Source organism: Alexandromys fortis, unplaced genomic scaffold, assembly GCF_014885135.2.
Source record: "Alexandromys fortis isolate MF-2015 unplaced genomic scaffold, M_Fortis_MF-2015_v1.1 scaffold_71, whole genome shotgun sequence".
Lineage (NCBI taxonomy): Eukaryota > Metazoa > Chordata > Mammalia > Rodentia > Cricetidae > Alexandromys > Alexandromys fortis.
Window position 1 is genome coordinate 4,363,986 of NW_026067954.1, and position 15,834 is coordinate 4,379,819.

Genomic DNA, 15,834 nt, shown 5'->3' on the forward strand with positions numbered 1-15,834 from the left:
TGTAATTACCAGGACGTTTCAGTGGTGATGCAGAGAAACAAATATGTCTATCCTCAATGGCAGTTAGTGCATTAACTGGTCCCTATTATAAATGCTACGCCCTCAGCTGTCCCCTTACTTGTAAAAATTGATTAGCCTGTAGTCTTCCTATTGAAACACAATTTGAGAAAAATCACAGAATGAGCACTTGTATTTTAGTATTAATTCATTAGTCATAACCAGATTCTATTCACTTGGCAGTGTCAAAAACTAAAAAAAAAAGTCAAAGAGACCATGTGTATATGTGACTCGCTGCTTTAGATAGTAGCAGACGAAACTACTACACCCAGTGCCTCCTCATCTGTGGAGAGATTCCTTTCCATGTGACAACCATTGGCTTTCCTGACTACATGAGTCTGTGGACTTTACTTACTTGCTCCACACTTAGCTTAGAATGCCCCGTACATGCTAGACAGTTTGCCACTCCGGTCTCTGCTCTCTGGTTGCTCCAACTAAGAGCAGGAGACAAACCAGCCAGACTGGTTTGTATATAAAATGATTTGAATGTATATAAAATGCCACCCAGGCCACACCCAGAATTTTCATACTTAGGAGGCTAAGGCAGGAGGACCACAAATTTCAAGCTAGCCCATGCTAGATAGTGAGACCTTACCTCAAAACAAAACCCAAATAGGAAAACATAATACAGTCAAGTGGGGCTTACATAACTATGTTCCTAGCATTTAATTCAATCAACATTTTGGTAGATGACCAGTACAATATTTAACTCTTTTGAATAAGCAGAGCATGAGAGAAAAGAAAAACAATTCAAACTGTCTGGTAAATCAGTGGTCAGGTTTTGCTTTTGTATGAATTTTTCATTCTCATGGCAGTTATGACTGCAACTGCCAGAAAGTTTCCATGGTTACGTAAAGACACAGATATGTCTGTCTATCCTCAGTGGCAGTTTTTGCATTAACTGGTCCCTGATATAAATTCGGTTTATCTGCGACATTTATTTCTGTGGAGTTGTTCCTCATTCAGTTCAAGACCCCCTTTATTCCAGGCTTTCGGCCTTAATGATGTTATTTTTAGCAATTTGAAGTTGACATTTGTAACGGAGTTTTTAAATCCTCTCTGGAAAAACATCACACATGGTAGCTGTTGTGTTGTGTATGATTCAAAGGGCCAAGCGAGATGGTCTTAAGCAACCAAAACTCCCCCAGAAAGCAGTAGAGCTTTCAAAGCACACGAAGTCAGACAGATTTAAACGGAAAGCAGCTCGGTCAAAACATTACCAACTCAAAACTAGATGACAGGATTTCCTTGCAATCCCAGAGTGGGTTCCGCATCTCCACTTTGAATAACTTCAGTGAAGTTAAGTGATTTGAAATTGAATGCAGTGGGGGTAAGCTGGTGAGAGGGCTCAGAGCTATTGCAGGTCAAGGAAATGAGGAAAAGAGGCATCCTCCTGCCGTTCAGTCCCTCTTATCGTAGAAACGCCAGCACCTTCGGACTCTGAGCACAGCCACATCTTGCTATCTGTATAGAAGTTTTAAAATCAATTTGATTTCCACGGGTATGATTCTCTAGTGTACTTAATATGCTGGGGATGGATTTCCAAGAATAGTAAGAAGCAGTTACACTTCTCATGAATATATAGCACATGAGGCACTCTGATTTATTATTCCATTCGATTTTAGAACATGCTTATGATTTAAAAAAAAAAAAAGAAGAGAAATTCTTAAAAGCCAGAGGAGTAGATCTGAATTTTTATTCTCTCACTTGTAAGAAACTTAGGGTAAACAACACAAAAAATATTATAAAACTCTGTATCTAATTTCATCTGCCTATAGAATATGATAAACCCTCTGTCCTCAAATTCATGGTCCTTCTGACTTATAGTCCCTCCTGATTGCTGGGACTACAAGAATGTGTAGCCACAACCAACTCCAATAATACATTTTGGGTATGCATCGTGAAGTGTGCCACTGCTGGGTTTTATCGTGACCTCCCTGGCATTACATGCTCCAACAATCTCTTTTCACCAGTGAGGTAGTATATAGCTAGCCTGTTCTTTAGTGACTTTTTTTTTTTTTTTTGGTTTTTGTGACCTTACAAAAGTATCAAACATCACAGAGAAGTTTAGTGTAATACCAAGAAATAAGCAGGCATCTGTATTCCATTGACAGAGGAGAAAGTCACTTAACTTCGCTCCCTATGTGACTTATGACTTTGTGACATGTTTCGGGTCGTTTGTGAGTATATTTTTGTGCATGTTGGTGCACTTGTGTGTGTGTGCACACATGGAGACTGGAGATCAGCATCGAGTGCCTTCCTTGGTCAGCTTCCACCTTATGCAAAGAGGCAGGGTCTCTTTCTCTCATTTGAACCCAACTTCTCTGATTCTTCTAGTCTAGCTAATCAACCTGTGCAGGGGAATCTCGTCTCTCACTCTCTGGGATACAGGCCAGCCATGACATCCACCTGTGTTAGTGGGTGCATGGGATCCAAACTCCAGCCTTCACCTTTTACCTGCTAAGCAATCTCCCTAGCCTCTGTAATTGCTTTCTTATTCCTGGATGCAAGGAACCTTTTAAAACCCCATAAATGTGCTAAATGTTCAATTATTTCAGTTTAGACTAATTTTGACTCCATCTAACTTGTACCTCTAAGATACATTACAAGGAAAAGAGAAGAGGTGCAGAAAAGTCTTAAGCCAAAATCAGTTATTAAAATTCGGTGTTTATGTTGGGAGCTCAACAGGCCTGTTTGGCAAATTCCAGGCCCTGTGGAGAGAGTGCTGGAAGGCAGGGGGGCAGCAGAGCAGCCATCCGGGTGGAGATGATGTGGTAGTGTGTTGGGAACAGAACGCAGACAGGAATGCAAGAGTCCCCAGGGCTGTTGAAGCATTTGCTTGCTGGACACGGCCATCTGAAAGTGAGAATACATGTGTATCTTATATACAGAAGCTGTCCCCAATCCAAATGCGTATATCTACTGAAGTGACCTTCCGAGGAAACATGCTTTCTTCCTGTGCAAGCAAACATGTTGCCCAAAAGATCTTCACCAAGTGTTTTCAGTAACAGTATCCAGAGGATCAATGTGCTGGCTTCTGGGGCTGCTGGCTGGCAGAGACCCTGAGAGCTGTGTGTGCCTCAAGAAAGATTTGAGGAGATAGCTAAGCCAAGGAGTAGGATGCCAAGGAGGGGAGGCCTTTCAGGAGAAGGGATAGGCAAAAGCCAAATCTTTCACTACTTATTTTAAAAATTGGATTTGATATTGTGCCCCACACCGGTAAGACACCCCGCATTCTAGGGTATATAACCTGAACATGCAGGTTACAGTGTTTAAATCTGATTTATTTAATTCAAAATTTAAAGATTTGTTCTTACTCTTTGAAATTTTCAGACATGTATACAATATTTCTTGATTATATCTACCTCTCATAACTCCCTTCCAACTTCCCCCAGAATCCTCCATCATATCTCCCTCCCAAAGTCATGTCCTCCTTTTATAACTGTTTACTCATTTATTGCTATTTTTAACCCACTGAGTTCAATGGGATCATCCACAGGGGCTTGGAGAACCTACCAGTGACCACACTCCTACAGGAATGTGACTCTCCCCTCCCCACCAGCCATTAACTGTCAGTAGCTGCTCAGCTAGGAGTGGGAACTTGGGATTCCCTCCCTAGCCTTGCTGGAATTTTTGCGTGGCTTGATCTTGCACGGATCTTGTTCAGGTAATCACAGCTACTGTGAGCTCCTGTATGCAATAGTCACATCATATGCAGAAGACAGCTTGTCAGAGCTCTCCTCCAAGTCCTCTGGCTGGCCCGTTCTTTCCACTCTCTGCGACTTGGGTGGGGAGGGTGTCCCATCTATGCTGAGCCCCCATAGTCACTCATTCTCAGAACTCATGGAGCAGGTAAGAGTCTCTGCATTGGCCACTGCTCACTTCAGTAAGAAGCTTATCTGAGCAAGGTTGGGAGCAGCACAAATCTTTAGAACAGAGTCTGACCGCACAGTCACAGAATAGGGCTCCACCGAGGACCAACAAGTTCCCTGGCCATGCTTTGGGCCATGTCTACAATGCCCGGCTTGAGTTCTTTCCTGTAGAGCAGGTCTGAAACCCAGCAGAGTTCAATTTGTTGCCTCTGTAAGCAGCCTTGCCACTACTGGTCACGTCTCAGCCAGAGTTACAGCATGTGGGTCCGGTACTGACTAAGACCACTGATGCTTTTTCTCTTCAAGAAGCCTGCCTAGCCCTTTTCAGCACTAGGAAAGCGAGCTATCAGAGCTATCAGAGAGAGTTTCAATGGCATCTGTGTTATTAGCTTCTTTTTCTGTCCCGTGCCCATCAACAGAACATGGCATCTCATCTATTCATGTGCTCATGTCACTGAGCCTAGGGAAATGAGTGTGCCTAACTTGCATGTGGTCCTACGTTTCATCTCTAGCCACTAAGATAGAAATAAATCATTAACATAAATAGAAAAATGAAAGATTTTTGTAATAAAATTATTATTGTAGTAAAGTTAATGAATTCTAATATATGTGATATTTTATTGGAAGCCAGGGCAGACATTTATGTTAATTACTATTTTCCATGTTTTAGCTAGAATTCACACTATGTGTTTTCACACAGAAACTTTGAAAATGTCAGACAGGAGCAGAACTTATTTTTTATTGGGACATCATAAATTTTCCAACAGAACTGAAAATACAGTTAGCCTGATTTAGTCTGATTTTTTAAAATTAATTGGAATGTATTTTTTTTTCAATTAAAAGAGTTAGGTTTAACTAAAAGAATTAGTTTAAACATCCCCGTGGCATTTGAAGATTTACAATAGCATTGGTTGGTGTTCCTTTCACAAACTGGAATAAATTAGTACGACGGGCATTTGTGGGAAGCATTTGCAGCGTACCTAGGGTAGGGTGATGGGTGTTCCTGCCTTCAGAAGGGTAAAGGAAAGACACTCAGAACTTCGGCCCAGGAAGGGAGCGATCATCATCCGCATTTGCAGATTCTGTGACTGAGTCATGGAAGCAGTGTCTTAGTCCTGTCGGGTGCTGTAACAAAAATACCTCGCTAACTTAAACAGTATTTATTTCTCAGAACTCTAGACACTGTGAAGTTCAAGATCAAGGTACCAACAGTCCACCGTGTCTAGTGAGGGCTTCTTAGGAGATCTGCAGACAGCAGTTTCCTTGCTATGCAGGACCTGATGAAACAGAGCCCTGACAACGGCACTGATCCCATTCATAAGGGATCTGTCTTGATGACCTAATCAGCCCCATAAGCTGAACTGCCTCAAACCATCCTCTCAAAGATAGAGAGTGAGAAATCTTCGGTCCATGCCAAGGAGACTTGGATGGAGTTTGGCTTTGGAATAGAAAGTGGGAAGAGGGTCAGGCACGCTAGGCAAGACGGACAGTACAAGGCAGAAACAATCCACAGTGAGAAACAGGCCTGGATGCAGTGAAGGATCTGTGTTGGCGAGCTGGGGGAGGGGGGGCAGGAACACAGGTTATAAGAAGACCTGGAAACTCCAGAGGAATTTAGAGTGGATATTTTTCCCCATTGATGACCAACGGATCCGTTGAACAGGAGTATACCACGGTATACAAGGGAAAGTGATTACTCTTGAGCCTATAACGGCTGTGCGTGTGTAATCACTGGTGATTCTTTTTGTGTGTGTACGTGTGCGGATGTTTTTTATTGAGCTCTACATTTTTTCTCTGCTCCCCCCATCTCTTCCCTCCCCTTCAGTCCTCCCCCAAGGTCCCCATGCTCCCAATTTACTGAGGAGATCTTGTCTTTTTCTACTTCCCATGTAGATTAGATCCATGTATGTCTCTCTTAGAGTCCTCATTGTTGTCTAGGTTCTCTGGGATTGTGGTTTGTAGGCTGGTTTTCTTTGCTTTATGTTTAAAAACCACTTGTAAGAGAGTAAATATGATAATTGTCTTTCTGGGTCTGGGTTATCTCACTCAAGATGATGTTTTCTAGCTCCATCCATTTGCCTGCAAATTTCAAGATGTCGTTATTTTTTTCTGCTATGTAGTATTCCACTGTGTAAATGTACCACATTTTCCGTATCTATTCTTAGGTTGAGAGGCAGTTAGGTTGTTCCAGGTTCTGGTTATGACAAACATAGTTGAGCACATGTCCTGTGGCACGACTGAGCATCCTTTGGATATATACCCAAAAGTGGTATTGCTGGGTCTTGAGGAAGGTCGTTTCCTAATTTTCTGATAAATCTCCACACTGTGTGTGTGAATTTTAGCCCCTGCTCATTTGGTTTACTATTTATGTCAACTGAAGCGTGGCACTTCCTCACATCCATCCCTCTTGTCCATTTTCTGATGGCTGAGTATGGGCAAAACCAGGGGCAGGATGAAATAGCTCCCAAAACATGAGGCCACCTGAGCTGGAGGACCCCAGAGAGAGTGGGAAAGCAGAACTATGTACCCAGGCTTTGGCTTCAGGTTGCATTTGGTTGCCATGGGGTTGGTCCTGCCTGGCTCACTCTCAGCTGTGGTGAGCACCATTCATGGGATCATGAAGGTAGCACAAGAAGGTGACACATCCCTACGCAGCAGCTTTGGGTCTCATCCCTCCCCCAGTGCCTTTATACGCTAATGATTCATCCCTTTCTCACTTCGCACTACTTGGGTTTCTTCTACTGTCTGACATGTTTGAGGCCGGGGCCCGGAGAAAGATATCCATCCCATGCACAATGTTCTGTCCTCTGTCTCTAAGGCACTGAGGTCTCTCGGCTTCCCCCACCTTCTCTGCTTGTAAATAGCTTCTTAAACGATGAGTGTAGGAGGAAGGAAGGTAAGCATTTTAATTTTGGGGATGTCTCCAAACCCATTCATTAATTTTGAAAAGCGAAATGCATCTAACCTGATGGAATATTTATAAAAATTGGAGGCCCGTTGTCAACTAAATCACATTTATTTAATCTAGTATTAGACTGCTTTCCCCCCCTCCCCACCAGATGGAAAACATTAGCAGGAATAGTGAACAAACATCCAGGCTCCCAGAGGTCATTTTTAACCACCATTAACAATCTGGTTTTCACAGATTAGCAATAACGCAGGGAGTGGCGGTCCAGTAAAAGATGCACAAGGCGCAGCTGAGACTGCTCTGGCCTTAGTTACCTAACACCTAGACGCTTCTCAGAAACTCGCTGGAAAGGGAACATTTACATCTTCTAAGCTCTAAATTGGCCTTTTTTTTCCCCCTCAGAAGTTGCAGTAAAACCTCTATTTGAAATAGACATTAATGCAAAATGTTAATAAAACCTCCACAGAGCTGATGAAAAGGCCAGTCCATGGTCAATGGCACCAGCAGATTTTCCTGTAGCCAGTATTTTCCCATTGATTAGCTATTGATTTAGGGGTATTCTGTGAATATAATGCAAGTAATTATGAAGGGGAAAAAGAAACATAGCTATATTTTAATTTTTAAATGTATCCATCCAATTGGAATGTAATACAAGATAAACAGTTCCCAAAATATATCAAGGAACCAAAAAAAAAAAAAAAACCTGGTCTACAACATGGTAAGAACGTGGCTTCTAGATGTGGTTTCATGTCCCATCTAAGCCACATTTTGAAAGTTAGACTGAGGGGGCTGGAGAGATGGCTCAGAGGTTAAGAGCATTAGCTGCTCTTCCAGAGGTCCTGAGTTCAATTCCCAGCAGCCACATGGTGGCTCACAACCATCTGTAATGAGGTCTGGCACTGTATCCTGGAAAGTGTATATATAATAAATAAATAAATTTTAAAAAAAGAAAGTTAGAGAACGTTGTAGAATGGGACAGTGCCATCTCAGTGCACGTGAGCACGCACAGAGGCAGGCACCTGCTCGCTCTTCTCTGTTTGGACTCAGCATTGCATCGGGAGGGAACCTCTGTACTGGTCAGTTGATGTGCACACAGGCAGAGCTGCGCCTAGCACACATTTATCTTGTTTCAAACACCACCATGCTCGGTTTGCATATTAATGGTTTGTAATCCACCTATTACTTTTCTAGTAGAGAATCGGATTTCTTAGGGATTCTATTGAGGTCACAGGTATCTTCCTCACTGCAAAGAGAAGAAAATCAAGTTGCCATGGTTCCAGGGTGCGCCTGAAGCTATAGAGAGAGGTCATGTTCGAGATGTATCGGAATGAAGTTGTGTGACTATGTTCTACTTGTTAGAGAATGTCTTCCTTTAAGGAACATGAGGGTGTGACGGATGTAATAGGCCCCACCCCCAGGTATGCGTCTACTTGGGAATATTTAAATGTATGAATCAGTTGCATATAAGTCCTTTGAAGAGAAGCACGTACATCCGTGTGCACCTTCACACACTGCAGAGAGTCAGCATGTAGAATACAGATGTCCGTCCATGGCATAGGTTGCTGCTTTGTGGAGAAATCCTGTTCATCTTTTATAGAAATTTTAACTTGGCAGTGACATCTTCCGGTATTCCAACAAGTGCCCGGGGCCATTACACTCCATTTCTTTCTGAGGGAAATGAATAAATAGCGAGAAGAGAATTGAAGTGATACATTCTGGCTGGAGCCATGACTTAAAATTTATGTCCTCCTAGTTTTTTGTTTGTTTGTTTGTTTGTTTTGCAACAACAGAAGACAACTTACTGAGGGCCCATTGTACATCCAACCCCTGTTAGGCACCAGCTGGCTTTAGAGAAGAGACAGGGCCTTTGCCTCCAGCGGCATTGGCCTAGTCAACGAAGAAATATCTGCAGGCATATGGGAGGTGCCTCACCTCTGGGAACCAGTGCGGGGGATCCATAAAACCTTGGAGAACCGTTACCTGCATGAGCACACCTATTCAGACAAAAGCCAGAGCTTAATCAGCCATGTGGCTGTCACAGACATTAGCATGAAATTTAAAAACACAATTATCTAATTAGCCGAATGAATGGGCTAAACCTTTGGTGTATTTGGGTTCTCCGACTCTTGAAGACACAACTTACTGTAGTGAATACACCATTTAGTTTGCCATTGTTCTTGTCAGCACACAGCAAAGCACAAACGGTCCAACCTTCATTCATGATCCAGACGGCTGGCTTATTTCGTTTGGCTCAGGAGCGGGGGTTGAAGCAGAGGCCTGGTGCTTACAAGTCTGTGCTTCGCTCCTGGGCTCCACCCTCAGCTCCCACGGCTCTCGGGATCATTTTTATTGGTTCCAGATGACTAGTTAAGGGACTGTGGCTGAGTAAGTAAATATTTACAAACTAGCAGCTAGGTTACTCTTCACATCTCTGTTTGCAATGTGCATTCTTTCCAGCCAGCTACCAATGACCTGGAAACCCTCCAGGCACAGGACCAAGACAAGTTAAGGACTCTCCATGGCCCGGAAAGTTTAGGAAACTTCTGCCGGTTGTGCTCTCAAGGGCCTTCCAGGAAAGCAAGTGTCCTCACTTCAGTGATCCTGCTCTCCGAGAGCCAAACAGGCTCTCCTCATTTCCTAGAGGGCTCCTGCGGATCAGAGGCGTGGTGCCCATTCACAAGAACAGCATTTAGTCCTGGGAATAGCATTAGTCCTAATGGCAGGTTAAATTAAATAAACATGTTTTCTAGATGTAAAATAAATAAATGAATGAATAAAAAGAAAAGCTGGGGGAACGTAGTCCATACAAACTAATATTTTTCCTGTGTGTTTTTTTTTTTAAGGTGAACACACACAAGAAACCAATTCGCCTCATTCACTCAAAAAGGATGTAGAAAATATGGGGAAAGGTAAGGACAAGTTTGAATGTTGTATACTTCTCTTAGCTTTTAAAGAGCACAGAGATAATAAGAAGATATTTTTGTTCTGCACCATATTTTAAGCCTGACAAGCAACATATGAATAATATATGGACCACTGGGTGGATATAATTGAGATTAATGCATACATATCAATCAATACATGACACTGTAATATGATACTTTAAAATAATATATTACATTGATTTATATTCATGGATTTCTGCGCAAAATCTATCCTATGTCTGTGCAACATTTTTTAAACTGGTAAAACATTTTTGTCTTATAATAACAAATTGCCCTGTGTAACAGTTCTCCGGAGAGTTGTTTGTAAAGATTAGTAAAACTGCTCTTCTTCCTTCTCTGCTAGAGGAACTTCAGAAGGTTTTGTTTGAGCAAATAGACTTACGGAGGCGACTGGAGCAAGAGTTCCAAGTGTTAAGAGGAAACACGTCCTTCCCGGTGTTCAGTAAGGAATCCCTTTCCTTTCATTCCGTGTGTGGTGTTTGCTGGGATCTCTACGGTTAGGTTTAAGAGTGTGCGTGTCAGCCGGAAGTGGCTAAGTACAATGCCCACACAGCCTTCCCACGCTGTGCCGGGATCATGAGCATGCATGTTAATCCCTTATCTGTGCTTTGAATTGACTCAAAGATCATTTGCTATTTATGTTCTGATATATGGGTAGCTGTGTCTGTGCATTTTAAAATATGTACGTAAACACGTAATTCAGTATGAAATGTATTCACATATTCAAGTATGTCCATTTATATATTTTAATACACAACGATCCTTTGGTATTTGTTACTTTCTGAATAGGAGAAAAAAGAGACAATTACCCTTCATTCTCAGATAGCTCCGGTTAGCCGCTGATGTGAGCGATACGTATAAACACGAAGATCTGAACAATTTGAGGGCCACAAATCTATTGATTACAGTAGCTGCCCCTTGTTTTGAGGGGATTCGCCTGGCAGTACCCACTGGATGCGTGAAACTCGCAGATAGTTTCAAACTCTCTCTGTACCCTTTCCCCCCCACTCACGTTCTTATGACAAAGCTTAATTTGTGAGAGATCAGTAAAAATAACCAAGGACAAAAATAGAACAATTATGACCGTCTATACTATAATAAAAGTTATTTAAAATTTATGAATTGTTTATTTCTAGAATTTTCCACTTAATATTTTTAGGCCACACTTGACCTTGTATAAGCAAACCCAGGGTTAAAGGGCACTACCATAATTAAATCGATATCATTTTAGTAGTTTTACACTCTCAATCCATTTTACTGTGAAATTCCATTCCAGTGGGAAGCAGGAAGCCTGGCAGTCTCTAGGTTATCACTTTGCTCCCAGAGCCGTAGAATCTCAGAAAGGCTTCATGGTAGGTGTGCGTGGAAAATTGGAAATTTCACCTGCCATGAGCAGGGTAGCCCAGGAGTGATCTTGGGAGTGTTTCTCAAGTTGTGTGTAGTTGGATTCCCCTCTTCAGAGAAATGAAAATGAGAAAGAAAATGGCAGACAAATGATTTTTTAAGACTTATTTTATTTGTTTGTGTGTGTCTTTCTGAGTGTGTGTGTGTGTGTGTGTGTGTGTGTGTGTGTGTGTGTGTGTGCCTGTGTATGTGCACTTGAATGTAGGAAGCCAGAGATGTCAGACACCCCTGGAGTTGGAGTTAATAGGCAGTTGTGAGCTGCCCAGCATGGGTACTGGGGATCAAACTCTGGTCCTCTGCAAGAGCAGTACATGCTCTTAGCCACTGAGACAGCTCTCCAACCCCAGTATTTTTTATATTATGCAAACTTCAGTTTTTTTCCTGAGACAATTCTTTTAAGTGTCAGCATGTCTCCTGTGATTAATCTGGACATCGCAAAGCTGCATGAAGCTGCGTGAGGCTCTAGGGGTCTTGCTTGAGAAAGAATGTAACTTGTGGTCTCCGCAGCACACATAGCCAGGCTGATCTAAGGGTGGAGTTGGGGAATCTCTGCATTAAGATCGAGCAGAGTGGGTTCAAGATCAGTGAAGCCCCAGAGTACCTTCGCATTTCCCCTTGTGGCCAGTGTGATCATGATTTCTTCTATGGGTAACACCTAATTAATAATCATTTAAGGGATTAAGTAACTCACCATGATGTATATACTTATACCTTGCCTTTTACTCTAACACAAACCATGTATGTTAAAGCAATGTTAGACTGGTCTAGGGCATAACTCAGTCCTGAGTTCAGTCCCCACCACCACACAAAAAGCAAAAAACCCTACAATGAAAAAACTAGGCCTAGACATCATCACTTTGATCTGAGCTGATGTGAGTCAGTCTGTAAATGCCAGATGTATGAAGTATTTCAATAAGCAACATTTTCTAGTTTTGGAAATCTGCAACCTGCTCCACTCCCCAAGAAAGTGGTGTGTGCATACCCAACTTTGAATAATGCATGGTTTAGACACACCAAAAATAAAAGGTAGCTTCACACAGTGAAAATAGTAAATATGTATTGCGTGCTTGTTAACTATGTGTAACTGAGTGAGGCCAATGCAGACTCAGCCTTCACTGATGAGGAGGGGAAATCTAAACTCTGGAAAGCCACACCTGGCGGAAGCGCAGGAGATTCCGCAAGAAGTCTGAAAAGCCTTTTCCAAAGGTGGACAGATCTTCACAGTCACAGGCAAAATCCAGTGTTTAGACCATGCAGTGGTGGCGCAAGCCTTTAACCCCAGCACTTGGGAGGCAGAGGCAGGCAGATCTCCGGATTCGAGGCCAGCCTGGTCTACAGAGTGAGATCCAGGACAGCTGGGCTTACACAAAGAAACCATGGTGTGTGTGTGTGTGTGTGTGTGTGTGTGTGTGTGTGTGTGTGTGTGAGAGAGAGAGAGAGAGAGAGAGAGAGAGAGAGAGAGAGAGAGAGAGAGAGAGAGAGAGAGAGAATGAGAATATCCTGGTGCTTTAAAGAACTAAGGCTCAGGAGAATCTGTAGGGTGTTTCCATTAGGAATGTTTTAAAATCTATCAGACCCAAGCAAGCTTCTCCTCACAGGTTGTTTGACCTTAGAAGCTGCCAACTGGGGCAGATAATTCCTGCCCCACAGGATGAAAGAACTAAATGACACAATCCATGTAAAATCCTATGCGTCCACTTGACTCAAGTGAGGTGTTCAATAGCTGTCATTTGTAGTCCCAGGTGGTGAGGCTGAGGCAGGGTGAGGAGGAGAGACTCAACCATGTGGAGAGTTTCTAAACATTGGGCAGTGTGGTCTTTGCGTGGTTCTGAGGGCTGAGCAGAGTCACAGAAATGAGTCCTGGACACAGAGTGGATAGATGATATGAGAGCGAACGAGAAAGGAGGCAGCGGGAGAAGAGAAAAAGGAAGGAGAGAGGGTGGGAGAAAGAAAGGGGGGAAGGAGAAGAAAGAAGTGAAGAATGAGGATGGGGGAGAAGGAGGAGCCTGCATCCTTGGAGGGGAGCAGAAGTCTGGGGGGGGTAGCATGCTAATCCCACCCTGAGTGGAGAAGGGCCAGAACCCTGGCCCTGCTGGGGAAACACTGGAGGAGGACAGACTCCCAGTGCCAGGCAGACGGTCACTAGAGCAGGCTGAGGGTCCAGGTTTGGCTGCAACATACCCTCCTGCTTGCCCATGGCACGTTCCCCAGACTCTTTTCCAGCCGTACAGCAGTAAATGGATGTTCTATGTCCACCACCATCCTTCTCTACTCCAACCCTCTCATTCCCTAAAACACCACCTTTGACACCAAGTTCTGCACCCAAGAAGCTGTCTTCAACCCCTCTGCTTATTTAAGCATCTACAGTAGCTCCTGCCCAAGAAAGCATCTATCTGGCACCGTCTGCCTTGGCGCCTTTCCACTTCTTCTCCTCTCTGCTCCAGTGGCCACGGAGACAGTCCCTCCTCTTCCTTTCCCTTGGCCTTCTAGTTCTCAAGGCCCCCCCTCTCAGGTCCTCCTCCCTATCTGTAGCACAGCTCAGGTTTCTCCACTGCCCACACACACTGTGGAAGCCAAAAGACAATCTTGGGTGTCATTCCTTAGGGAAACCCTTTCTTTCCTTTGGATCTCTCATTGGCCTGAAACTCACCAATTAGACCTGACTGGCTGGAGAGTCCCAGAGATCCTCCTGCCTCTGCCTCCCCAACACAGGATTACATACCTGTGAAGCCATGCCTAGCATTTTTCCATGATTTCTGAGGGCTGAACTCATGTCACAAGGTAACCTTTGCCCACTGAGCATCTCCATAGTCCCCTGATTATTTCTTACTGAAAACAAACTCACTGCCACCCACACAAACCCTACGGTCCACGTTCTCTGTGTCTTATTTGTGAGGCTTCCTTTTACACTCAGTGGTCCACCACCTTCACGCCTCTCTTTTTGTGGTCTCCTCTGGAAGTGAGCCTAGGAGAGAACTTCCAAATACCGACAGATCAAAAGTCCCCAGAGTTGTTTGGGAACCGTGACAAAAGGTAAAGATGATGAGCCGCATGCCCACTGCTCTGTGAGCAGAGCCTTCCAGTAGCCAGATGTGCCAGATGGTGCTCTTCTGGCTCACAGTCCCAGGGATGCATGCCGCACACTTTCTGTTGTTGTTTGGGAAACTGCGCTTCCAAAGTGTTCTTGGCTGCCATGCAGAAGGGCACTGCGGAGCACTGCCCCAGCCAACATGGCGGCAGGGTTCTGGGAGCCGACTATGGGAGAAGGCATGGAGACAGGGCAGTTTGTGGTGGGGGCTGCGTCTCTTGTTGCCTGGTGCCCCAGACTGTGGCTCCTGACTTCTCACAGGGCACCTTATTTCTGATTGTCATCAGAGCATATCAGAATCAAGCCCTCCTGGCAGGAAGGGTGCTTGGACCCTGAACAAATCAGTCTGCTTTGTCATCAGATCTTAAAGTGCTAGAGTAAGAATATTCCTTAGGGGCGTCATCCCCACCCCGTTCCTTCCAGGAAGGCCCCAGGCCCCAGAACAGGGCATTTGCATTGGTGCCCAAGCCTGACCCTCAGTTGATATGGCTTTGTTTTTCTTACACTCTGTTCCCTAACTGCCTCCTCAGGACTGCTGTGGGCCTGGAGAGTTTTAAAGAATTTAAAACTTACCTTTCCGTCCTATGAACTCACTAAATAGCGAACTGGAAGGTAGATGTATCCCAACTAGTAATACATATTATGGATATGTTAGTAGTGGTTTGGGCAGCTAGCTGGAAGAGTCCAAAAGAAAGATAATTGATTCTGGCAGGAGAGTCAAGAAAATTGAAAGACTTTTACAGGGAGGAAGTATTTGAACTGGGATTGGAGGTCAACGAAGGTACTTGCTATAAGGGTAGACCCCAGCAGGAACAAGGATCCAGAGACAGGGAGCACAATGCCTGTTTGAAAACTGGAGAGTGGTTTCACGGGCAGCAAAGTTCTGGAAACTTCCTCCTTGCCCTCTGCTTCAGCTAGCCAAGCCACCTACAGTGATCCCTCCTCTTCCTTCCACCCCAAGCTTCCCTAGGGTGCTGTTTACCTCTCTGCTCTGGAACTCCCTCCCTCCCAGCTCCCTGTCATTGACCCACACTGACCCCTATACTGTAAAGTCTTCCCACACTGACCCTTATACTGTAAAGTCTTCCCACACTGACCCCTATACTGTAAAGTCTTCCCACCCATCACATTTGGAAGTGAAAGTTGGGACTGGATGTTTTTCAAACATGAATGATAATATATGCCTTGAAATCTAATCATATAGAAAGTCAAATGCCAAGAAAATGAAAAGACCATTTTTTTAATTGATAGGCACCTGGAGACTTAGGATTTGTTACCTTGAAAATGTTAGGAAGCCATTGAAGTTTTTTTTTTTCAGGCAGAATTTTAAGGAAATGAAAAGGGTTTGTGGAGGAAGAACTAGAGGCCTGAGGTCAGTCAGAAACCTGTTTAGAAAGAGGCAACTGTGAATGGGAGGAGGGGGAGGAGGATGGATGGAGAGGAGGTGGAGCAAGGAGAGGAGGGTGGAGGGAGAGGAGGGTGGAGGGAGAGGAGGTGGAGGGAGAGGAGGGTGGAGGGAGAGGAGGTGGAGGGAGAGGAGGTGGAGGGAGAGGAGGTGGA

General features: G+C 44.0%; 1 protein-coding gene and 1 long non-coding RNA gene across 8 annotated transcripts in view; one reads left to right on the forward strand and one right to left on the reverse strand.

Annotated features, from left to right (window-relative positions):
* Skor2 (SKI family transcriptional corepressor 2) overlaps positions 1 to 15,834 on the forward strand; it is a 33,413-nt gene that overhangs the window by 7,666 nt on the left and 9,913 nt on the right. Inside the window, exons 4-5 of the mRNA XM_050151597.1 lie at positions 9,681 to 9,746; positions 10,126 to 10,224. Coding sequence (XP_050007554.1) covers positions 9,681 to 9,746; positions 10,126 to 10,224 — 165 coding nt within the window. The remainder of the gene's footprint in view (positions 1 to 9,680; positions 9,747 to 10,125; positions 10,225 to 15,834) is intronic.
* The window catches only part of LOC126507310 (uncharacterized), a 41,990-nt gene continuing 31,961 nt past the window's right edge, over positions 5,806 to 15,834 (reverse strand). For 2 of the 7 annotated variants that reach the window (XR_007593486.1, XR_007593482.1), the window contains exons 4-5: positions 8,640 to 8,831; positions 5,806 to 8,505 (exon numbers count right to left, since the gene is read on the reverse strand). This is a non-coding gene — a long non-coding RNA (uncharacterized lncRNA). The remainder of the gene's footprint in view (positions 8,506 to 8,639; positions 8,832 to 15,834) is intronic. The other 5 variants (XR_007593488.1, XR_007593485.1, XR_007593484.1 and 2 more) reach the window with 3 other exon arrangements.